Source organism: Gopherus evgoodei, chromosome 4 (assembly GCF_007399415.2).
Source record: "Gopherus evgoodei ecotype Sinaloan lineage chromosome 4, rGopEvg1_v1.p, whole genome shotgun sequence".
NCBI lineage: Eukaryota > Metazoa > Chordata > Testudines > Testudinidae > Gopherus > Gopherus evgoodei.
The window spans coordinates 132,703,872-132,728,578 of NC_044325.1; the positions used below are offsets into that span (position 1 = coordinate 132,703,872).

The 24,707-nt window shown below is 52.1% G+C and overlaps 1 protein-coding gene across 7 annotated transcripts in view; it reads left to right on the plus strand.

The window, feature by feature from the left end:
- The window catches only part of PPFIA4 (PTPRF interacting protein alpha 4), a 204,408-nt gene that overhangs the window by 51,694 nt on the left and 128,007 nt on the right, over positions 1-24,707 (plus strand). For 5 of the 7 annotated variants that reach the window (XM_030561135.1, XM_030561139.1, XM_030561140.1 and 2 more), the window contains exon 2: positions 22,429-23,323. In XM_030561135.1, coding sequence (XP_030416995.1) covers positions 23,087-23,323 — 237 coding nt within the window. In that variant the 5' untranslated portion in view covers positions 22,429-23,086. Of the gene's footprint in view, positions 1-21,444; positions 21,648-21,731; positions 21,750-22,428; positions 23,324-24,707 lie in introns of those variants that run through there. The other 2 variants (XM_030561136.1, XM_030561138.1) reach the window with 2 other exon arrangements.

Genomic DNA, 24,707 nt, shown 5'->3' on the forward strand with positions numbered 1-24,707 from the left:
AATTATAAGGTGGCACATTCAAAGTCATTTTTTCCACACAATATGTATCAACCTGTGGAACTCGCTGCCACCCAATATTGCCGAGGCCAAGAGTTCAGCAGGCTTCTGAAAAGGACTGGACCTTATACGGGAAAGGAGGCTATCCAGACTGCGAATAGTAAATGCTCCAAACAAAGGCCCAAGAGCCAGGAAGGGGTATGAGCCCTTGTGTTCAGGCCATGAGCTGACCTCTATCTCCTGGAGTTCAGGTGAAAACTCCCTGGTGGCAGGTTATCCCATAACTGCAGAGTGGCTCAGATCCATGTCTAATGGACGGTAGGTGTGCCAAGTCCTGGCTGCTCAGAGATGGTGGGGTGAATCATGGCTAGCTCATGGGGATGCTGCAGGGAATCTTTTCCCCTCTTCCACCCTGTCATGGTAACACAGGGTGTAGGAAGGAGGAAGAGCCAACAGGAACATGGCTAGTGAGTTAGGAAGAAAACCTAGAGCAAAATGAAGGTGGTTCCCTGCCCTCTTACCCAGCTCAGAGTAGAGCAAGAAGAGCATGCAAGTCAGAGCCGAGAAGGGGCCCACGCGGAGCAGTGGAGGGGCCCTGCTTTAGCCTTCCGTGAAGCCCTCCTATCTCCTCTGACCTTGTTCAAGGTCACTTCTGCAGCAGGGGTGCTCACTACCACACCTCCGCTTCTGGCTGCTGTCTGTGCTGTTGCTGTTGTGTGGTGATTGTGGAGAGTAGGCAGAGGATAATACTGTTAACTATCATGTCAGTGTTAGTGGATTTAGCTGCTGGAGAGGTTGTATACGATGAATCATATCACCTGTCAGTTTCACTCTCTGTACAGTGCTGATGGTTTGAAGACCATTTGGGTGGTTGAAAAGGAAAATCTCTGAATGCAGAAGATGAAACTGACATTTTTAGAGGACAATGCATCTATTAAACCTTGTTGCTGGTGTGTGTGTGTGAAATCCTCTTTGCCAGCTGCCATGATCGCCCTGAAGGAGCTGCGGAGAATTCGTTAAGGGCTAACAGAGTCAGAGTTTAAGGCCAGAAAGGATCTTGGAGAATGGAGCTGTTCATGGCAAAGCAGGAATCACCCTTTCCTTTGGCACTTCAGCTGTTCTTTAATTTGTATAAATATTGAGGTGAATTTCTAGTGCTGGTAACAAGTGCCATTTTATTTAACAGCTGGGATTGGGTCCACTGAGCTCAGGGCCGCCCAGAGGTGGGGAGGGCAAGTGCGGCAATTTGCCCCAGTCCCCGCAAGCCCTGGTCCAGCTGCAGTCTTGGTCTTTGGCAGCATTTCGGCGGCGGTGGGCCCTTCAGTGCTGCCAAAGACGCAGAGCGACTGAAGGACCCCCCGCTGCCGAAATGCCACCGAAGACCCAGACCGCCGCCGGGTGAGAACAAGCCCCGCAGCTCCTCCGCTTTGCCCCAGGCCCCCTGAATCTCTGGGGGGCCCTGACTGAGCTTACCAAAGTTATGCAAGACAGCCCCCTCAAGCAGAGGGAGGGGCCCCCAGACTGAGACTTAGCCAAGTTCTGGGACAAAATATGAACCAGTAGGGATGGAGGTCAGGTCACAGGGAGGGGAGAGGGGGATGCCAAGCAGAGAACCTCAGACAACACTCACTGCCCTAAGGAGGAGTCCAAGGGCATGGAAAGTGTCAGTGTGGCAACACTGGGTCCTGAAGCCTTGGCTATCTACAGATCAGGCACAAGCCCGGGCAGTGCCAACTGCCTCCTGTGCTCATCCTGCCCTGGTGAGACCACCTGTGCGGGTGCAATGGAGATTTGGTTTCTGTCCTCCTTGATCTTTCTGCTGAGGATGGCCTCCGAGAGGGAGAGGTCAGTGGCTAGCCAGCACTAGCGGTGGTGTCATTTTGATCTTGGCTGGGGTGTACAATGGGCTTTCTGATGCCCTCGTGCCTGTTGTTTACTGTTTGTACTCCTGTAGGGCCATGATGCCCAATGTGCTGGGTGCTACAGATACTTCTGCACAGGTTTTAGTGTCTGGTTTAAGCTAGGGCATGAAAAGTGGGTGTGGCATAAATGGAAGGGGGCGGGACCTTGAGGGTGACCGTCACATCAACATGTGGGACAATGGATCAACTATGGGGCATGTGGCAGGTTTTAGGTCCCAAGGAGGCTTTTATTAAATAAACCAACCAAGAATATTTGTAATGGTGGCGCTGGCCAACCTGCCTAGCCAGTAGTGTAACCCACACTCACTTGGGTGCCACTCTATTCTCTCTAGTGCTTGCTGGTGCCATCTAGCAGTTGATGGGCCATCTTCAGCCTAGGCTGGCAGAGCTGGGTCTTCTAGCTGAGGCAGGAAAGGTGCATACTTTTAGCTTCCCAGGTTCAGTCCCTGGTGCTGATGACCCATCCAGGGGCCTGGCATGACATCAGCAGAGGCTAGCTGACCAGAGGCATTGCAGTAAAAACAGGCTTGAGGCCAGGCTGGTGGCTTTGTACATGGACATTTTTGAGTTGTTGGGCTTAGTGTGCGGATGGGCTGTGATTTACAGGTCAGACTGGACGAGCTGAGGATAGCTTCTGGTCTGAAACTCTGATCTTGGTAGGATGTTCTGTCCTGGGGAGCTGGCATGCCTGCACAAAGGGGACAGGGGCAGAAGTGGGGCACTGGTAGGGTGGGGGAAGGCACCGAAGGACCTTAAAGGGTGAGGGCAAGAAGCTTGTTGGAAAGGGGGAGCGACGAGGGCCATAATTGCAGGGCTGGTGGGTGCTCTTAGTTCCTGGAATCTCTGCTGTTTTCCACAGGTTTTGAGTTGGATTATCGGGAAGAGCTGGAATTTGGCCTCTGCCGTCAAACTGAGGAGGATAATTCTCCCTGTGGTTTGAGCAGAGCAGCATTCTCTGATCATTCAGCTCCATAGGTATCCTGCTGTTCATATATCAAAAGGAAATGTGTCATTAATCAGCCACTAAGGACTGGATTGGGTTGTCACCTGCTGTAAACTGCCCTCTTGAAGCACAGGGGCAATGTAACCAGTTTCTTGTTGTTGAAAATGGATGAGAGTTTTTTTGTTTTTCTTAAATAGCAAAGTGGGGAAGCTGTTTCACCAGTAACAAACCTGCAACACGGCTTCTAGCAGCCCTACAGAACTAAAAATACCCTGCGAAGGGGCTAGAGCAGCGTGATGTCTGTTTCCCCTGATTACCAGCTGTTTCCTTGCTTTCTAGCTCCTCTAACCAGTTATTATCCTGGTTGCCCTTTTAAAGCCAGACATTATCCTTTACATAGTGCTATCATATATCATTTTAAGGGTCAATATAGGCAACAAAATGAAGCCTGCTAATTATGGGAGAAGTCAAATCCATCATATCTTCAGCACCTAGTGGAGTTTACTGATTTAGGGTCTGATGATGCTCTCATTAAAGTCAACAGGAATCTTCCTGTTAACTTTGAAGAGTCAGATATCCTGGGGCAAACGGCTTTAAAGTTCTGGGGTGCAATCCAGACCAGTTCCATGTGGCCCTGCAATCTGAGATGTCTCACAATGCTTTGCTGTTATAGCTCCCAACCTGGGCCGCTCACAAACAGCCTGTCAGCATGCAGGTCACCCCCTGAGTGTCTGAGTGTAGCCACAGCCCTGGTGCAGCAGCTCTGACCTCAGCAGCCTGCTAGCCACACACCAGTCGTACTCTGCTATCCACCAGCCTTGGTTATTAGTTGACGGGTGATCCCTACACCCTCCCAGTCCCAATTTTTTCGCAGCTCTTTCCTGGACAGTTCATATGACATACGTCTGTTGCCCCTATCCACCGGTTTGCTACTTTAACTGGAGTTACCAACTCAGTTCTGTTTAAACAACACTGGATTAGTTCAGATTAAAAGTAAAGCAAGGTTATTTAAGTACAAAGAGAGAGACTTTTAGGTATAAGGTGTTAAAGTCAGAAACAAAGATAAAAAGCTTTCTAGTAGCTAAAATGTAACAAGCAAGGCTTGGTACAAGGTAAAATTCTAACCATATGTTCCCAGTAACATTGCTGACCCATTTCTCAAGTCAGGGTCTCCCCCTGAAGTCAAAGGGCTGGTTTCTTTGCTGTCTTAGGTGAAAGAGAGAGATCACCTGGGGTGTTTTTGCCCCTCACTTTTATAGGCCGGTCACCCATTGAAATGCACCCTAGATAAAGTTCATTCCAGCTGAGAGGATGGAGACCGAGTCTTGTAGTGAAAAGGTGCTATGTTGTTGGCTAAAATGCAGATCGATCAGTCCCTGTCCCACTTCCTTGCCAAAGAGCAACCACTTGACTGGCGATGGCCAATCAACTTTGACCCCTGGCTGGAAGCTCCACTTGTCCTTTGTCTTAGAGAAACCGGTTTACCCCCTTCCCCAGACTCGTCTGATAAACACATTGTCATCCTAATTTCAGCTTAGTTCATAACCCTGGATACGTATTTTGTACATACATGGCACAAGACTAATCAGTGCAGTGTTAGTTTTTAAATGATAGCTCACAAGGTGTGTTTTGCACAAAGATTATTACAGTAGTGGCTGTGGGGTGAATATGGGGTGCTTTCGGTCACAGCCGTGTCTTTCCCTGCTGGCTACAGGGACCAGTGCACTCATGGCACATAGTAAATAATATGGAGCTGCAGCTCCATGTGGCCCACTGAATGGGGCCCTGGGTTCTGCTCCCAATCTACTGCATGATCTTGTTTCCTCTCCCAACTCGGGAACAAAGTGTATAATGAGGGTGCTGAGAGACATTGAACCAAACTGCAAATCCTCTGTATGCTGGAAACCACTAAAACCAGGGGGTGCTGCTGCACCCCCAGTGCTCCTAGTTGCAGCATCTATGTGCCCAGCCTTTGCCCGTCTTGTCTGTTTAGACCAACGGTCCCCAAACTTTTCAGGATTGTACTCCCCCTGCTCCCTGTCCACACCCCTCCTCCCTTCCCTCCCAGAGCCAAGGCTGGGAGCGGGGTCCTGGCTCCGGGAGGGGGGGACATGGACAGGGGTAAGGGGGCTGAGGCTGGGGGTGGATCTGGGGCCAGGAGTGGGGCCAGGAATGGAGCCACAGCCAGGCCACTGTCAGGGTCTGAGGCTGGGGCTCCATGCCATGGCTGGAGGTGGGGCTGGATGGCGGTCCCTCCTGCCCCCCCATGGGGTCTGACCCTGCCATCCCACCCTGAACGTTCCTCCACAACCCCCTAGGGGTGTGTGCCCCCAGTTTGGGGACTTCTGGTTTAGACCGTAAGCTCTTGAGGGCAGAAATGCTCTTACTGTGTGTTTGTACCACACCTAGTACAGGGGGCCCCTAGTCCTGGCTGTAGTCTCCAGGTGCTACCATAGTACAAATACTAGCAGCAGTCTCATGTTTCAGAAATGTGCCACCGGTGCTGACAGCTTATTACCACGCCAGCCCCCAGGCTGGCGGCATTCAGTTCAGCAGGAGCACCAGAGCTATGCTAGGTGCTCGTATTATTCTTGAGGGCTACAGGTGTTAATTTTCCACTCTGTGCCGCTGGGCTGTAAAACCACCCAGCTGACGCCAGCCACGCTAGTGCAGGTGGACCGATCGGGCTAAGGAAGGTGGCTCAGACATTGGGGAAGTCTGTCAGTGGAGTGTACGGCTGTGCCAGAATCTTCAGCGGCTGCTGCATGAAAATCTTCGACCTCCACTACCACAGCGGGGACTGGCATGACCTGAGGCTGGGGATGTTAGTGGCTGCTTGGTAGATTTTTTGAAGGCTTTGTAGACACAGCGATTGCCCCAGGGCCACACAGGTGAGGCCTGGATAGTGGGTGAGGGCAATAATTTGGCTCTCTGGGGTCTCTGCTTCCCACTCAGTCAAAATCTCATTCTGAACAGGGGGATTTTCACAGGCTTTCTGCAGAGGATCTGGGAACCCAAGCAGTGGAGGAATTTTCAAAGCCGGTGCTGGCTGATGCTTGTTCTTAGGGACTCTTCTCTTAGCACAGGATCAGGGCCAGTGCAACCATTTAGGTGACTGGGTCGCCTAGCGGTCTAGGATTTGGGGAGTGCCATTTTCTTCGGCAGTGACCATGGCGGCCATATCTTCGGCCACCCTGGTCGCTGCCGGCATTTAGGCGGAGGGAGCTGGGGCAGGGGAGCGCGGGGAGTGCCACCTGCAGCAAGTAAGGGCAGGGGGTGGCATGCAGGGTAGCTCCCTGCCCCAGCTCACCCCTGCCCCCCCTCCACCCCGAGCACGCCGTGGCTGCTTCACTTCTCCCACCTCTCAGGAGAAAAGCCTCAGAAAAAGATGGGGAGGGGGAAATTGGGTCATTTATTTTTAAAAGTCTGATGCGTATCTGCTTAACACCCACCCCTTTAGTGGAAGGAGCCTGCTTGCTGGGGCTAGAGCCTTCCTGATCCTAAAAATCAGTTAGTTATTAACACCCCCTCATGGCCGCCTTCTGCTCTTCCCTTTCCCAGCTGCAGCAGTATTCTGTCCCTCTCCGCCTTGGGGCCTGTCCCAGCCCCGTCATCAGAGCTCACACCTGGCTGTGGATGAGCTCAGTTACCCACGCACTTTCTCAAATGAGTCTTTTTAAAGGTATTTCCAAGAGCAGAGTCTGATAGACTATGACTTGCTGTTATTAACCCGATCGCTAGTGATATGTCTCAACCTTAACTACAGCAGGGCAGTTGCTCTGCTCCAATTGGAGACCAGGCTTTCTGCTTCAAGCTTGAATGTTCTAAGTGCTCTAAAATCCGTATGGGTAATCAGATTGCCTTGGAATTTGCCGTGCTGCACGGAGGATGGTCTGTGAGCCAGATGTGGAGCCAGTTGACCAGGGGGTGCACGAGAGAGATTTTTTAATTTTATTTTATTATTTTTTTTGGTAAGATTTGGCACAATCTGGCAGCATTTTCTTGCCCATGGATACAGATGAAACCAGGGCTCAGATCCTTGCACCATGATCTCAAAGGCATGAGGGTTACCCCAGTGCCTGACACTCCCCAGCTCGTCGGGGGCAATAAAATTCAAGTGTTTGCTTCCTCAGTTAGGCCCACTAAGGCTCACTTGCCTATGTAACACTGAGCATGTGCAGACAGAGAGACTAACCACGTGGAAAACTACGTTCGTATCAAGGGGTCTGGGTGGCTTTGCACAGGTTACGAAAAAGAGATATTGGAATTGGAAAAGGTTCAGAAAAGGGCAACAAAAATGATTAGATGTATGGAACAGCTTCCATATGAGGAGAGATTAATAAGACTGGACTTTTCAGTATGGAAAAGAGACGGCTAAGGGGATATACAATTGAGGTCTATAAAATCATGACTGGTGTAGAGAAAGTAGATAAGGAAGTGTTGTTTACTCCTTCTCATAACACAAGAACTAGGAGTCACCAAATACAAATTAATAGGCAGCAGGTTTAAAACAAATAAAAGGAAGTATTTCTTCACACAACGCACAGTCAACCTATGGAACTCCTTGCCAGAGGATGTTTTGAAGGCCAGGACCATAACAGGGTTCAAAAAAGAGCTAGATACATTCATGGAGGATAGGTGTATCAATGGCTATTAGCCAGGATGGGCAGGAATGGTGTCCCTAGCCTCTGTTTGCCAGAAGCTGGGAATGAGCGACAGAGGATGGATCACTTGATGATGACCTGTTCTGTTCATTCCCTCTGGGGCACCTGGCACTGGCCACTGTTGTCAGACAGGATACTAGGCTAGATGGATCCTTGGTCTGATTCAGTAAGGCCATTCTTATGTTCTTATGTCATCAAATTGAAGCAGCACCACCCCCAGACTCTGGGGATTTGAAGTCAACTAGGCAGAAATCTGCAGTACCTGGAGCGACATGCCTGCTTCCGTCTGCCTCTAGCAAAGGGGAGATTTGGGGAAATGTAAACTAAGGACGACAGGATCTTCCGAAGGGGCTGAAGCGATCTCTTTGAAAAGAAGATGAACAGCACCAGCAAATTCTTGTTAGGCTGAAACCCACAGGTGTCGACTTTCAGCTTTTCCTAGGGGTGCTCCACCCCCACTCGACCCTGAGACCCTACTCCTGCCCCATCCCCTCCTTCTCAGTGCCTCCCACCCACTGCTGAACAGCTGATCAGCCGCAGGCAGGAGCCACTGGGAGGGAGTGGGAGGAGCTGATCGGAAGGTGCCTGATGGATGCTGAACACTCGCTATTTTTTTTTCCTTGGGTGATCCAGCTCCGTAGCATCCAGGAAGTAAGCACCTGTGGGTAGGAATAATAGGAGAGGAGTGAGGGGGAATCAAGTAGTGATGGGGAGAGTAGGATGACCAGATGTCCCAATTTTATAGGGACAGTCCCGATTTTGGGGTCTTTTTCTTATATAGGCTCCTATTAGTCCCTGCCCCTGGCCTGATTTTTTTGCTTTCTGATAACCCTAGGGGAGAAGCTGGAGGAGTGGGAGGGGGAGGATGGGAAGGGTCACGGGGATGAGCAATGGACAGTGGGGGAGGATAGGAGCAGGGGTGCCTGTCTGTGGGTGGTATGGTCTGGTCCCCCAACAGGAGTCTGACATACCCCCCTTATGTGAGCCAGGTTCTGGATGGGCTTGGCTATCTCGAGAGATCTGAGTGTCTCTCCTCCCACCATGTTAGATCTGGGATCTCTGCTCCTCAGAGTGTGGTGCACGATGCTGTTCATCCTCCGATGTATGCCAGGCTCTGGGGGTCCCCTGCCCATCTATGGCAGTCTGTATTCCCTTCCCCCACCCCACCTTCCCTGTCTCCCCTCATGTGAATCAGGTTGAGGAGGCTTTGTTTTCTCTGAGAAGTGTTTGCGCTGCTTTCCCTATCCCTATCCCCACTTCAGTCTGGGTTCTGGGGATCCCTGGGCCCCTGCCCATCTATGGGGCTGTGATCACCCTATCCCTGCCCCGCTCAGGGGAGCCAGATTCTGGAGGCAGAGCTTGGCTTTCTGGGGGTATCTGGGGAAGCCCTGCCTCTGGGTCAGGAGCTTACAGCACAGTGCCAAGACTAGGGTGAGAAGCTGAGAACGGGCATTCTTGACACACATCAGAAACTCCAGCAGCAGAGAGTGGAGAAGAGGACACTCACTGACTTGAATGGAGCAGATCACAGGTCTCTGAGCTATTGTTTCAGGTTGTATTCGTTCTCCTGGTGATAAATGGGCCACTTCACCCTTCTCTGAGCCTCCAGTGCTGCTGACTGATGTGTAAAGCCCCTCCCCCACAATTTCAAACAGTATTATCTGTCCTGGTGAAGGCTGGGAAGCCCTTTGTGTTGAGAGGAAGGCTCTCGAATTGATGGCTTACAGATTGGTCAACCTGTGGAACTCCTTGCCAGAGGATGTTGTGAAGGCCAAGACTACAACAGGTTTCAAAAAAGAACTAGGTAAGTTCATGGAGGATAGGTCCATCAGTGGCTATTAGCCAGGATGGGCAGAGGTGGTGTCCCTAGCCTCTGTTTGCCAGAAGCTTGGAATGGGCGACAAGGGATGGATCACTTGATGATCACCTGTTCTGTTTGTTCCCTCTGGGGCACCTGGCATTGGCCACTGTGGGAAGACAGGACACTGGGCTAGATGGACCTTTGGTCTGACCCAATATGGCCGTTCTTATGTTATGTTCTGAAATTTGCTGATACTCACTGAAGTGTCGGGTTAGTGAGCCAAATATGGGGTCACTGGAGCAAGGGGATGTAAAGATGCAGCTACCCTGAAAAAAACAAAGCAAAACAGGATATCCTTAAATTCACAGATTCTAGCAACTTTGAAGTCGAAAACCCAGCCAGGGGAGAAATGGCAGAGGGATCTGGAAGCATGTCTCCCCTACTCATCATTAAAGCCACAGCCTGCTCCCATAGCCCACCTATCTACTGACCATGCCCAGGCTAAGTCCCTAGTGCTCTGACACAACCCCCACAATTTGGAGTTGAAATGATGCAGATTGGAAGCTCAGGGTCCGCTTGCAGCTCTTTCTTGGGTCAGACCCAGGTCTCCTCCTATTGCTACCAGAGATCTGACGCTGCTCAAACTAATTCCCAGATCTCTTCATACCACAATCACAGCAGCTGCTCCCACTTGTCCCTCCACGGTTCAGTGCAACTACACCTAACCCAGGGAATGCAGCTGGGTGCGTGGGGCTAATTCCCAATGGCTGTTGCCAGCTTAAGGGGGGCACAGTTAAGGTGGTGTGGCTATTTACTTCCCTCTGTGTTTGCTGGGTTTCAGATGTTTGCATTTGTTGAACTCGATGGAAAGGGCACGAACTATCACCGGGCAACCTTAACTTGGTGCTAATGGTGTGTTTTGCCATTTAGTAAAGGTCACGTTTCAGAATCAAAATGCATTACAAATGTTTGCTAATAAGATTAAAGCTGGCCATAGTACAGCGCAGACTGAATAACAGACAGAAATCCAGCCCTTTGCTTCCCCTTATTCCTCTGTCAACACTAGTTTGATTGAGGGCTTGTCTACTTTTGAAATGCTTCCACAGCACAGTTGTAGTGTGTCTGCACAGACATAGGGGCTGACTCCATGGGTGCTCCGGGGCTGAAGCACCCACAGGGAATAATTGGTGGGTGCTCAGCACCCACCGGCAGCTCTCCGCCCCCATGCCCAGCTCACCTCCGTCTCCTCCGCTGAGCACACCATGTGTCCGCTTTTCCCCCCTAGGTCCCAGCGCTTGCACTACAAAACAGCTGTTTCGCATGGCTGGGAGGGAGCGGGGAGGAGGAGGAGGAAAGCGGCGGGCTCGGGGAAGAGGCGGGGCCAGGGCGGGGATTTGGTGAAGGAATCCATTGGGGCGAGGATGTTGGGGAAGGGGTTGGAATGGGGACGGAGCAGGGAAAGGGTGGAGTCGGGGCAGGGCTGTGGGCAGAGGGGCATGAGCACCCATTGGCGCCAGGGAAAGTTGGCAAACAGACCCTTCCTAGGATGACAGGAGGGGTTCTCCTGTCTCTGGAGTTAGTCCACCTCCCCGGGCCATGGTAGCTAGTTTGGCAGAAGAATTCTTCCGTCAGTTTAGCACTGTCTACTCTGGAGGTGAGGTCGGCTTAACCACACCACTCGGGCGTGTGGATTTTTTTCACACTCCTGAGCAAAGTAGCTGGGTCAACCTTAGAATGTGCCTTGATTTGTTTAATGCACAGTGTGAGCTGTAGACGAACGGAGGTGTGCGCACAGAAAGCCCAGAGCGGCCTTTGAAACGCTCACTGGCTACGTCGGCTAAATCCTCTCGGCTGTGGTTGTGTAGCTGGGGAGGATCCTCAGCAGGGAGGTGCTCAGCGTTCACTGACATATAATCCGTGGAAGTCTCTAAATCCACACTGAAAAAGCTTGAGCACCTTTATGAAGCTCAACGTGTACAGCAGCGGAGCCATCAAATCCCGCCTGGGTAGGGAAGCTCCTGTCCAGCGATCAGATCCTCTTCTGACACCATTAGCCACAAACTGCCCAGTGCATATGAACACAGGAGTTGCCATGCCCGTGATCCAGCTAGCAGTGTGTCCCACAGCAGCTAGTACTTGCTGCTTCGAAGGAGAGGGCAAGAAACCTGCTGTTATCAGTAGGAACCTACCAAATTCAAGTCTGTGAAAAACACAGCATGGACAGTGAAATCTGATCTCCCCTGGTCTTTTGTGTTCTTTTACCCTATACTGACTGATTTCACAGGGGAGACCAGCATTTCTCAAACTGGGGGTCCCAACCCAAAAGGGAGCTGTAGGGGTCGGGGTCATGGTATTGCCACCCTTACTTCTGTGCTGCCTTCAGAGCTGGGCAGCTGGAAAGTGGTAGCTGCTGGCCAAGGGCTCAGCTTTGAAGGCTGCAGCGCAGAAGTAAGGGCGACAATACTTTGCCCCCCCCCCTTTCGGTGCTCCCCCCGCCAACGCCCTTTTGGGTCAGGACCTCTACAGTTACAACACTGTGAAATCTCAGACTGAAATAGCAGAAATCATGAAATTGACCAAAATGCATGTGAATTTGGTAGGGCCCTAGGGAGCAGTGGTGCTGTATTATGCTGGTCCCAGGATATATGAGAGACAAGGTGAGTGAGGGAATCTCTTTTATTGGACCAACTTCTGCTGGTGGAAGGGACAGACTTTCGAGCTACACAGAGCTCAGCTTCAGGTCTGGAGAAGGTTTGGGCGAGTTATATGTTCGCCCCTTATGCTAAACAATCTGTCCCACCTGTGTTTAGCTGGGACACTTGGAGTATCTTTCCCAAACCTGAAGCAGAGCTCTGGGTAGCTTGAAAGCTTGTCTCTTCCACCCAAAGGAAGTTGGACCAATACAAGATATTGCCTCTCCTACCTTGTTTCTCTCTGAGAGCGAGCATCCTCCTGACTCCCATGGTTAGATGTAGGTGGCACAAGGCCTGAAGCAGGAGGGGTTAGACCCTGCCCTGCATTCTCAGGGTGAGTCAGTTGGTTTTAAATATTCACTGTTCTTGTTCATAGAAATGTCTAAACCCTTTCTGAGTCTTGCCAAGCTTTGGGCCTCCATGACATCTTGTGTTGGAGGGCTCCAAAGGCTTCCTGGGCCATGTGTGTATGGACAAGTCTTTGGAGCAGTGGAGCTGCAGCTGAGAAACCTGTGCCCTCCCAATGCTTCCCATGGCCCAGTTCAGGCCACATGAGCAGCTGCAGTGTTACTGGCTGCCAGTCTGTTGTGGCCCTGGCGTCCTTACTCCGCATCGCCGTCTCTCATGTGGGGCTGGCCCGGCTCTCACTGGCCTGGATTTGTGTACTGAAGGAAGGAATTTGCGGAGAGCTGAGGGAGAAGAGCCCCGTATGGGGAAGCAGAACTGGGCTGTAAATGGAGCATACTTTACCAGCCTTCTCGTGAGATTGAAGTGTGGAGGCCTAAGAGGCACATCCCAGGGCAAGGGGCAGGAGGCATTGAATTATTCCATCTCTTTCCTTCCCCTGGAGGGGCCACATCTCTTATCTCTGCCTCCTTCCACTCTCCCAAACAACCCCCCCTCGCCAGCCCCACACTGGATCCTATACAGATCCCATTCTGTGGAATCCGGTCTTGACCAAAACACTCCTCTCCTGCCCCTGTCAGAAGAGGCCAGGCTCTGGGATGGTAATTCAGCCAGGAAGGGCTAAACGGAAAGGCAGGGACGGGGTGCATTCAGCCCTGACAGCACTTGAGGATTGTAACAGACCCCCAAGTGAGCTGGCCTCCTGCTAAGAACTGTGCAGGCAGGAGAGGCTGCAACACAGAGCTAAAGGGACCCAGGACTACAGCAGCATGAAGTGCTGCAGATCTGGACTGAGGTGGCTTAGAAGAACTGGGGGTAGGGCCGCTCCTGAAGTGTGTGTGTGGGGAGGGGAGCTGCCTCTCCTTCTTGTGCTTTTCCAGCTGTAATAATTGTAGCATCTCTCTGGGATGGGTTATGCGGCCACAGGTGTCCCACGTATGGAGAGACAATAGAATCTCCTTCTGGTGTCCTCCTCCCAGGCAGTGTTCTTCCTGGTGCTCTCAGCCCGTATCTCACTGCTTATCCTGTAACTTTCCCGCTTAGCCAAGCAATTCTTAGCTTTGCAGTTGTGATAAATTTTGCCTGGAGTGCAGCTCCAGTCAGATTTATGGCCTGGTCTCTCTTCGTTGCTTGCGGTTTTTCCTTGGCCAGCGTGCATACCCTCCTGAAGCACCATTCCCAGAGCCTTTGATTGATGTGTTGGGGTCAGGCACTCATTTGCTGGGCGCCTGGAAGGAGGTGGGAGAGTAGCGGGTCCACCCAGGTACCTGCTTTCACCATTTAACTTAGCATTACGCTTGGGGGGCTGTTAGCATAGAGTCTGGAAATAGTCCACTGATTTCAAGTGATTTTAAGCAATTTCATAGCAAATCCTTCCAACTGCAGTGAGCGCATTTCAGGGGACAATCTCCTGGGCTTTTCCCCTGACTGGCAGCTGCCTTGAGAAAGGGTGAGTCAGCCTAGATTGCTGCCATGGGGACATGTGGCTGCTTCTCTTTCTTTCTTACTTGCTTCAGGGACCATAACTCATAGCTAAGGCTAAGATTTAGTCATGGGTATTTTTAATAAAAGTCACAGGCAATGAACAAAAATTCACAGCCCGTGTCCTGTCCATAACCTGTACTGTATACCCCTGGCTAAAACCTGGGGGCTCCGGGCACGTCACGAGTGCTCTGGGGCAGGGGGCGGCCCAGGGGGCTGCTGGTGCTGAGGGGGGGTGGTGACATGCGGCCTCGGACCACCGCTAGGGTTCAGAGGAGAGTGGGGAGGCGTGGGGTAGCCCGAAACTTCCCCAGCAGCAGCCAGTGTGGCAGGCCCAGGGGCTGCCCAAGCTGCTCAGGTGGCCCCCGGGCCAAGGGTGCCAGCCACTGCAGAAGTCCTGGAGGTCCCAGAAAGTCATGGAATCCATGACCTCCTTGACAGACTCACCACCTTAGCCATAGCTCCCAGGGAAAGCCTGGACTCTCTCAAGGGCACAGGTCATTGGGGCTGGTGGGCGTGACTCTTCTTGCATGGTGGAAGTCGATGCTTAGTGCTGAAGCTGCTTATTAAGAGCAGATGAACGTTAAAGAAACAGCTGTTGTTTTGCTCTGGCCAAGATGCGGGAGAGCTGCCTGGCTCCATGTTCTCTCCTGTGTGTGAATAGATGGCCTGAGCATTCCCCATTTAACTGGGACAGAAACAGCTGGCCTCTCCTTGCTCATTGGCTTCCCCCACCTATGGGCATCTTACTCCCAAGCAGTGCTATACACTGGAGAACCTGGTACTGCAAACCAGAGGATGTGGCTGTGAGAGATAAAGCATCTGTGGGAATACAGACCCTATAGGAACAGTGGGCGCAAAAAACCTAACTGGGTTCAAGGCTGAGCTTGATAAGTTTATGGAAGGGATGGTGTGATGAAACTGCCTACAATCGCATGGAGTCGATCTTTGACTGATGCAGCAAATATCTCTAACGGCTAGTGGTGGGGCACTGGATGGGAAGGGCTCTGAGTTACGACAGAGAATTCCTTCCCAGGTGTCTGGCTGCTGGATCTTGCCCACATGCTCTGGGTGTAACTGATCACCATATTTGGGGTTGGGAAGGAATTTTCCCCCAGGTCAGAGTGGCAGAGACCTTCAGCGTTTTTTGCCTTCCCCTGCAGCATGGGGCATAGATCAGTTGCAGGTTTAAACTAGCGTCAGTGGTGGATTCTCTGTAACTTGACGTCTTTAAATCATGATTTGAGTTCACTAATCCAGCCAGAGGTTAGGGGTCTGTTACAGGAGTGAGTAGGCGAGGTTCTGTGGCTGTGACATGCAGGAGGTCAGACTAGACGATCATGATGGTCCCTTCTGACCTTAAAGTGTGAGTCTATTTCTTAAATGGTTTCATCTGAATAGGCTTTAAAGTAACTTTTCTCTATTAAGATGAAGATTCCAGAAAATAAGCTACTTAACCAATGCACTAGTTCCAAAAGAGGAAAATGACTATAAAACGCCTCATTTCGCAGAAGGAAGGTGCCCATGATGAAACCGAACCCAAGTTATTTCTAATGTTGCTCATGGATATTGAGTGACTGGTTTTTCCAGTCAGCTATTTCTGTTGGATTTTTGTGTCAAACTTTGTCAGTGTGAAAGGGTGGATGGTCAGTTTGATTAATTCTCCATGGGTTGCAAGATAGATTTTTAAAGCAGAAATCTAACAAACTAGATTTGCAATTAGATACGTGTTCTAGCCAATATTAGAATGGAATTGAATAGGAGAACCCCTTATGTTGAGTCCTGAGAGTGTTTGCTTACTAAGTTAATGCTAGATTCATTTCAGGTCAACTTTTACAGTGACCTTGGACCGTATTTCTTAGATCTGGACACTTGGTTACTCTTAACCTATCAATACTTTATTAATTCACCGAGGCCCACATCAGTATTTGATCAACAGTTCTTCGATTGTGTGTAGATGCAGCCGAAGATCTAGGTGTGTACTGAACACACCGATACAGACCTGCAAGCAATTGTCATATGCTATGAGTGAGGCTTAGCAGTTACACCAAGGAACAATGCAAATCACCAAGATTTCTTGTTACATTTACTTATGACATCAATCATCGCTGGATTCAAAACTGGCTAACTGATAGGTCTCAAAATGTAATTGTAAATGGGGAATTGTCACTGAGGAGGTCAGTTGGTTTCCAGGGAGGTCCCCGCAGAGATCGGTTCTTGGCCCTACACTATTAAATATTTTTATCCGTGACCTGGAAAAAAACATAAAATATCACTAATAAAGTTTGCAGATGACACAAAAATTTGGGAGTGGTGAATAATGAAGAGAACAGGTCACTGGCACAGAAAGATCTGGATCACTTAGCAAACTGAGTGCCAGCAAACAATAGGTGTTTTAATATAGCTAAATGTAAATGTCTCTATCTAAGAACAAAGTTCTGGTATTCACAGGTCAGGAAGGATGTTGATCAATTGGGAGAGGGGTCAGAGAAGAGTCTCGAGAATGGTTAAGGGATTAGAAAACCTGCCTTAGGTTGAGCTCTCTGAGTCTCTCACTCTATTTGCTTTAACAGAGAGAAGGTTCAGGGTGACTTGAGTATAGGTATCTTCACGGGGCTCATATATTGAATTATGAGCTCTTCAGTCTAGCAGAAAGGTATAACACGATCCAGTGGTCTCTGGCTGGTGCTATTCAGGATGTCAATTAGATGATCACAATGGTCCTTTCTGGCCTCGGAATCTGTGGAGCAGTTCTTTAGTACCTAACACATTTATCAGTGTGTGTGTGTGTGTGTGTGTGTGTGTGTGTGTGTGTGTGTGTGTGTTAGGGTTGCCAACTTTCTAATCCCACAAAACTGAAGACCCTTGTGCCGCCCCCTGCCCTGCCTCTTCTCGGAGGCCTTGCCCCCCGTTCATTCCATCCTCCCTTCCTTGGTCGCTCACTCTGCCCCACCCTCAATCACTCACTCATTTTCACCTGGCTGGGGCGGGGGGGGGTTGGAGTGTGGGAGGGGTTGTGGGCTTTGGGTTGGGGCCAAAAATGAGGGGCAAGAGGGGGCTCCAGGCTTGAGGATTGTGCCAAGGGGTTTGGAGTGTGGGAGGAGGCTCCGGGTTGAGACGGGGGTTGGTGTGTAGGAGGGAGTATGGACTCTGGGCTGGGTGTGCAAGCTCTGAGGTGGGCCCAGAAATGAGGGGTTCAGGGTTTTGGAGGGGGCTCTGGGCTGGGACAGGGGGCTGGGAAGTGGGGGGGTGAGGGTGTGGGCTGTGGGATGGGCTGGGGAAGAGGGGTTTGAAGTGTAGGAGGGGGCTCCCGGCTGGGGCAGCGGGTTGGAGTGCACGGTGTGGGCTCTGGAATGGAGTTTGGGTGTGGGAGTGGATTCCAAGCTGGGGCAGAGAGTGAGGCATGGGAAGGGGCTCAGGGTGTGGTCTCTGGGCGGCACTTACCTCACGTGGCTCCCAGAGGCTGCCAGCATGTCCTTCCGGCTCCTAGGTGGAGACATGGCCAGGAGTTTCTGCATGCTCCCTGTGCCCGCAGGCCAATGGGGTTCTGGGCCAATGGTAGCTGTGGAGCCAGCACTCATGGCGGGGGTGGCATGCAGAGCCCCTGTGGCCGCCCCTATGGCCGCCCCTACGCCTAGGAGCTGGAGAGACGTGCTGGCTGTGTCTGGGAGCCACGTGAAGCTGGGTAGGGAGTCTGCCAGCCCTGCGCCACCCAGACTTTTAACGGCCCAGTCAGCAGTGCTTACCGGAGCCACCAGGGTCGCTTTTCGGGACAGCTGGCAACCCTAGTGTGTGTGTGTGCGCGCGCTCCATGAATGTATCACTGTGTTCTGTGTTTAAAAGTTCTGATAGATTTGAAATTGTCACCTGTCATTTCTGCTAGATAAAAAGTTGTCAAACTTCTGCTTCTCATGGATGTTCTGTTCACGTCTGTGTTATAATCTCTCTGTTGGGGGAGGAAAGGGTTAACTGCTGCATGAGTTGAATTCTATGAAGGAAGCTTTATAATTGACTCTGAGGTTGTGCTCCAGATATTCAATAAAAAATTGATTTCTGTATTAAGCTACTTAACTGGATTCAAACTGTAGATGTGATTGAATTCTTTAGTTGGAATCAAATGGAAAGCCACCACCTTAGAATCTGCTTTAGAATTTTTGAAGGGTTGGCTATTTTTAGTATTCATTTGATTTAACTAATTTGATGACTTAATGCCAAACCAGTATTGAGACTGGCTTGTTGATTTGCTGGTTGTATTGCTTATTGGTAGTTTAGTTGAACGGTATTAAGAATAGTTCAGCTTTGGTGCTGTGCCATCTTGGTTTCATTTTGAAGTGTTTTTAATAAAATGTGTAAAAAGACAGTCACCTGTCTTTCCATGAGCTAGGTGGGTTTGGATGGACACCAGTTGGTCAACCTAAAAGCCCAACTTGCTATCCCTTATTAGTCTTTGCTCCTGACACCCCTCATGGCCAATGGTGCTTGCACTAGCAGTGCTGGGGGGCTGCCGCACCCCCCGGCTTGAAGGGCTTTCCATTATATCCAGGGTTTGCAGTTTTATCAATGGCTCTCAGCACCCCCACTATACAAATTGTTCCAGCGCCCCTGCTCATGACCTTGCACTGTGCTGCTGGCAGAGGGGGCAGTGATACAATTGTAGGTGAAGTGTGGAGGAGGCCAGTGAGATGGGACAGGGTGAGAGGCTGTTTCCTATAGATGGAGGAGGCTGAGAGCCAGTGGCGTTGGAACAGTTTTTAGAGTGGGAGTGCTGAGCTGCACCCCCCTTGCCCCTGTCCATGCCCTCCGCTGCCCCTAGAACTGGGGCTGGGAGCAGGGCTGTGGTTTCGGCAGCGGGGACACAGACTGGGTAAGGGGGTTGAGGCTGGAGGTGAGTGCAGAGTCCAGGGCCGGGGCCAGCAGCCAGGACCCCACATGTGGGCCGCAAGCAGAGTCCCAGGTGCAGGACCAGTAGCTGGGACCCCCCACGGTGTTGCAGCACACCCCCCCCACATCCTCAGTTCCCATGCCTGTGCTGAGAGTAGCATCCGCAGGAAGGACAGAGCATTGGCAGTGACGAGGAAGAGTCAGTGTAGGACCGCTGCCATCGTAGGACTGTTCGATTTGGAATGGGCGGGCATAGGAGGTAGGGCCTGCCCTCTCAGATTGCCTCCTCTCTGGGCTAATGGTGCAGGAGCTATTGATTTCGGGCTCCATGACACCGCCAAGCTATTTACTCAGGGCTAAGTGCAGAGAAGTGCCGAATACCTGATGTCACAGGGTGTTTCAGGCTCTCTGTCCCATTAAAGACCCAGGTCTCTGCAGAGAGAGTGAGGCTAGGCCAGAGTCAGAGCTACATTTTATTATTCATTTTTTCCCCCTTGGGATCAATTTGCTGCTTTTTGGTTAATGTTGGTTCAGCTGATTTTGAAAAGAAGATTTGTAGCTGTGCCCAGAGTCATCAGAGATGATGGGGCAGAGCAGGGCATGTCCTCCTGCCAGGGGGAAGAAAGGGAGTCCCCAAAACCACCCTCTGCCCTCAGTCTCTGTCTTCCACCACTACTCATCTGCCTCTGCTTCTCTGCCCCCATCCCTGTCCACCTCTGCCTCTCTGCCTGTCTCTTTAAAAGGGCATCAGAAAGAAAATTAGACATTGCAGAGCAGTGAGCAATATAAAGAGCTGCACAGCCATGTTGAGGTCAAAGCTCAAAATGGCCTTTGGTTGGCAAGGGGCCCAATGCAGCAGGGGGCTGAGGGGGCTGCTATGCACCCTCTCCTCATACAAGAACAAGGGGATTCTCCATGTAATTGGAAAAACAGCACACTCGACCCTGATGAATGTCACGAAGCACATCACTAACTTGTGGAACTCCTTTGCCACAAGATATCATAGAAGCGAAGAGCTTAGTGGGGGATTGGATGTTTCCATGGATAATGAGAACACCCCAGCTATGTTAGGCAGGATACAAGAATCAGAAGAGTTATCAACCCTGTTGCTTCAGAGCATAATCCAATTGTTAACTGCCAGGGATCAGGAAGAAATTCTTGCTAGTGGCAGTTTATTCCATAATTCTCCACTAGGGGGTTCCATGCACCTGTCTCTGAAACAACTGGCCTTGGCCATGCCCAGAGACAAAGCTGTAGACTAGATGGACCCCTGGTCTCATCCTGCCAGGCAGTTCTGATGTCCCATTGATCTCTCTTGTGCAAAGGGGTCTGTTGGATGAAAGTAACTGAGGCCCACTGTGCGGGACCAGGAGTGAGTGAAAATCCAGACTTTTGGCTGTAACTGCCTGTCTTGGGGTCCAGAGGGGAATTTACCCCATGTGCTGCATTACATGACATTTTAGGTAACTATAGCAGCATTATAGGGGCTTTCTCTATGCTCTGAATCAGCTCATCAGTGGTGCCAGGTCAGATGTTTCTTGGAGGAGGGGGTAAGTTCTGGTCGCCCCCCCCCCCCCCGCAACCCTGGCAGGGACCCTGTCTCCACTCATCCCTTTTGAGAGTGTCCCCTCTTTTACCCACCCTGTGCACAAAGCGCATGCTGCCAGGAATCAAGGTCTTGGTGACACCCCTGTGTGCCATGGGCCAGGAAAGATTTGCTGTGCGCTAGGTCACAGCACCTTTTGGCCTGGCTGCCCCTCTGGCAGGACAGAGGTGCGGCTGGACCAAATCTCAGGGTGTGCTCACAGTGTCACACGCTGAAATTTGGCCTGGCTATCCCTTGGTGTGGACGAAGGGACAACGGGTTAGATTTCAGTGGCGTTATGACCAAGTGGCCCGAGCAACTCTCTGGACTGCTCCAGCAGCAGCTGAACAGATGTAGGACAGGACTGCTGCTTAACGGTGACCAGTCCACAGCGCCCCTGGCTCCGCAGAACATTGAGTAAATGCAGACACCTTGGGAGCAGCGGTGTTCGCATTGTCCGGCACTGCTGCAGCCCATCAGCAGGGTCTTGGGCTGGATGGGCCATTGGTCTGAGCCGGGATGATACGCATGTCACCAGCTGGCAGGTGCAGCTCTGTTTCTTCTGCTGATTTCCTGGCACTGGCTCCAAGGGTTGCTAAGGAAGGAGCAGCTTCGCCCTCTCTCATAGTCCTTTGTATGCTCAGGGCCAGTCTCTGATCTCACTCTCCTGGCAGTCCCATTGAAGCCAGTGGCAATGCTGTGGCTTTATTGCGGTCTGCGAGCCAGGAACCACCCTCGTGGTTTCAGAGCAACGCACGAAGGGTGCATCAGAGAGAGGTGCAGAGAGTCCCTGTGCATCTGGGTTTTCAGAGAAGTGAGGGGTTGGCTCTCAGATTCGCAGATCCCAGGATCCCCAGGTGGGTGCCTGCCTCCAGCTCTCCCAGCTGGTGTACGGCCGGGGGAGGAACCTGCCCCGAGCAGGGCTGGAGATGCTGCTTGCCAAATCGCCCTTTCTGAATCATTGCTATATTTGGCCTTGCAGCCACGTGGCTGCAAGCCCCTGCCAGTGCATTCCTGCCAGCTGCTAGCAGAGGTGGGGGAGGCAGGCAGGAGACAGGGAGAGAGTTCTGACAATCAGAGGAAATTATCCAGCTGATCACTGGGCCGAGAGCCCCAGCTTCCCAGTGTCACCGAGCATGAGCACAGCCTGCTGCTGGAGCTAGAGACAACTGCATTGGAGCAACTCCAATTCTGCAGCCCTCAGGAGCAAGCGGGCCCTGCCCAGAGCTCCCACTGACCTGGGGTAGTCCGGCCAGCACGCAGACACCAGCAAGGTACATGCTGCATCCTGAAGGTGGAGTCGGCAGCACCCTGCCTTCCATCTTCTCTCTGGGATCCATTTTCCTCTGCTGCACTTCATCTGAGGGAGAAATGGGGTAATATGGTCTGTTTCTCTGGGGAGATTTTCTCCCCTTTGTGGCCTGGTACCCTGGGGAGATTTCCCCCTTCCCCATGGCCTGGTACTTTAGGGTCTTGTACGCAGGTTGGGCTGGTGTGTGGGATGGTCCCATGATGCCTGTGTGCGTAGATTTGGTTTAGCGCAGTATTTACACCCCGCCCCCCCCCCCCGGATTTTTGTGAGTCCAGTCGCAGCCGAGAACAGCTGGTAGGTGATGCTTCCCTGGGCCAGCGCAGGAGAGCATGGAGCCATGCCGCTGGCCTCCTGCAGGCCAGCAGGTTCCTGAATCCTGCCCTACCCTACAAGGCCTTCACAAAGATCCCATTGCAGATAAGGATGCAGGCTAGAGACCTTGGAGGGAGGCTGCTGGGAGGGCAGTTCACTAGCACCCGCTTGTGGAGATGGAGAAGCTTAATGTACAGTGCCTAGTGTAATGGCATCCTGATCTGGGACAGGGGCTCCTAGGTGCTCCAGTTCTATAAGTGGGAATCTAATTTGGCTCCGCTGCTGTCTGGAGGGGCTGATGCTGCTCCTCGGTGCTGGCTGGATGTTTGTGAAGGGGTGTGATGGCAGATCCCAGCCCGTGAGGCGGGTAGGAGCCTGGGAAGCAACAGCATGCAGGTGGGAAGTGTTTCACTGTGTCTCCTTTCCCATAGGTCACAGACCTGGATCACGAGCGCCGCTCCGTGGGGCAGAGGCCTGGGGAGTATTTCTGCAAAGTGCATCGCTTGGCCTCAATTTATTCCAACTGACTGATTCTCGTTCACCATGTCCAGGCAGGTGAAACGTCGCCCAGCCCCTCCTAGTGCCACTGGCTGTGCCGGGTCCCTGAAGGGGTGCATGCTGGCAGGGCACCGCATTCCTCTCTGAGCCCATGGCTTTGCTGTGCTCTGGCACCCATGTGCTGCGTCAGATGGGATCTGCTCACCTGTGGGCTACGAAGCTGTCTGGGTGGCTGATTGGAATGAACCACACAGAACCAGAGGCAATCGTCTCTTCGGGGTCCTTATTGGTTTAAAGGACGCCGGGTAGCCCATGGAGCGGGAAACACTGATCTCAGCAATGCAAGCTTCAGCTTAACCAATGACTCGGGGCTGCGAGGTGAGAGCAGGCATGGAGGAGCCTGCACCCTGTCCCAAGCTGCCTGTCTCTGACAATCACTGCAATGGGCTGCGGGCAGCTATAACGATGTGATCTGCTGTCCGACAGATCTACAGTCCCAAGAGAGACCCCGAGGAGATCGTCAAAGCAACCCCCTAGGCCAGGCACATTGGCCTCTCTGGAGACTGGCGTGTGCTGAAACGGGCCACCACCATGATGTGCGAGGTGATGCCCACCATCAACGAGGGCGACCCCTTGGGGTCCCAGCAGGGCCCCGACTCGGAGGCCAACTTCGAGCAGCTAATGGTGAACATGCTGGACGAGCGAGACAAGCTGCTAGAAACGCTACGGGAGACCCGGGAGACTCTGGCCTTGACCCAGAGTCGGTTACAGGAGACCGGGCATGAGCGAGACCAGCTGCAGAGGCAACTCAATTCTGCCCTCCCGCAGGTAAGGAGAGCAGCTCTGGAGCTCTGCCGGGACAAGAATGCCAGCGAGTGGCAGGAGAAACAGGGCTGGGGTCCTTGGCAGGGCTGTGGGAATAGGGTAGATGTCTCTGGGATGTCTCCAGGCTCCTTGCTAGCACTGCTTTACAATGAGCATCCAGCCTAGCCCAGTTTGGGCTGCTGCAAACCAGACAGCCTGGTCTTAAAGCCAGGATGGAGCCAGGAAATGCAGCTCTGCCAAGGGTGCTTTGGGAAAGCGGGCGAGGCCCACAGGGCAACATTCCCAGAAGCGGCCTCTCATTCCGAGTGCCCGACTTTTGGCACCATGGGCCTGATGCTTCCGAAGTGCTGAGCACCTGCAGCTCCCATTGGCTGCAGTTGAAGTGATGGTGACTCAGCGTCCCAGAAAATCAAGGGTTAGATGGGTGAGGTTGGCCACCCGGGAATCGAGGCCCCTTTTGGAAGTACTGGTCTTACCGGGGATAAAGAGATGTCCCTGAAGGCAAAGGCCAGCTGCCCGCTCAGTGGGGCTGCTCACGTTCATTATAACCATTCCTCAAACCCTTGCTTCCTGATCTGTAAGTTCCCCAGCGCAGGTCACTCCCCACTGACGGCACTGGTGTCACCTGGAGACTCTGCGGGAGGAGAGGGTGTCCAGTCCCAACAGCTGGGTCCCAGCTTTTGGTCATGTACCCCTGAACCAGAGCTACTGAGGTCTAGAGAGCAAACATCAGTGTTCTCCTGTTCACAGCCTTTCCCATCCCTAGGAAGGATGGCCCAGTGGTTAGGGTGCTGACTTGGGAGAACTGGGTTCAAATCTCTGCTCTGCCACAGACTCCTGGTGTGCCTTTGGGTGAGTCCCTTAGTCTCTCTGGCCTTAGTTCCCATCTGTACCATGAGGATAATAGCCCTACCTTCCATAGCGGGAATGTGAGGGTAAAGATTGAGAGGTGATCAGATACTACTGTCACGGGCGTCATAGAAGTGCCATTGATAGCTCCTCTGAACGGGGAGATGTGGGGCACTGGGGCTGAGTGTCAGAGGCACGTCACCCAGCCACGCTCTCAGCACAGGGCAGCGAGGGGCCAGCTATGCTCACGAGCCCAGAGACTCGGTTGCCGCGACCCCCAGCTTTGCCCTTGCCATTGGGCCAGCTTGGCCACTAGCTGACGGTTTAGCCACTTGTCAGGATTCTATGTTTTAATCCAATGCCCCAAATGGTGTGAAACCTTATGGGCTGGCGGGAACTGAGCACAGCCGGGGGCAGTCCAGTATTGCAGGGCTTTGTCACTATACCCTGTCCCCGCCAGCGTGCAAAGAAGCTGTGTCTACAGCACATTGATGGAGCTGCTGGTACTGGTACCTGGCCCTTTCCAGCCACAGATCTC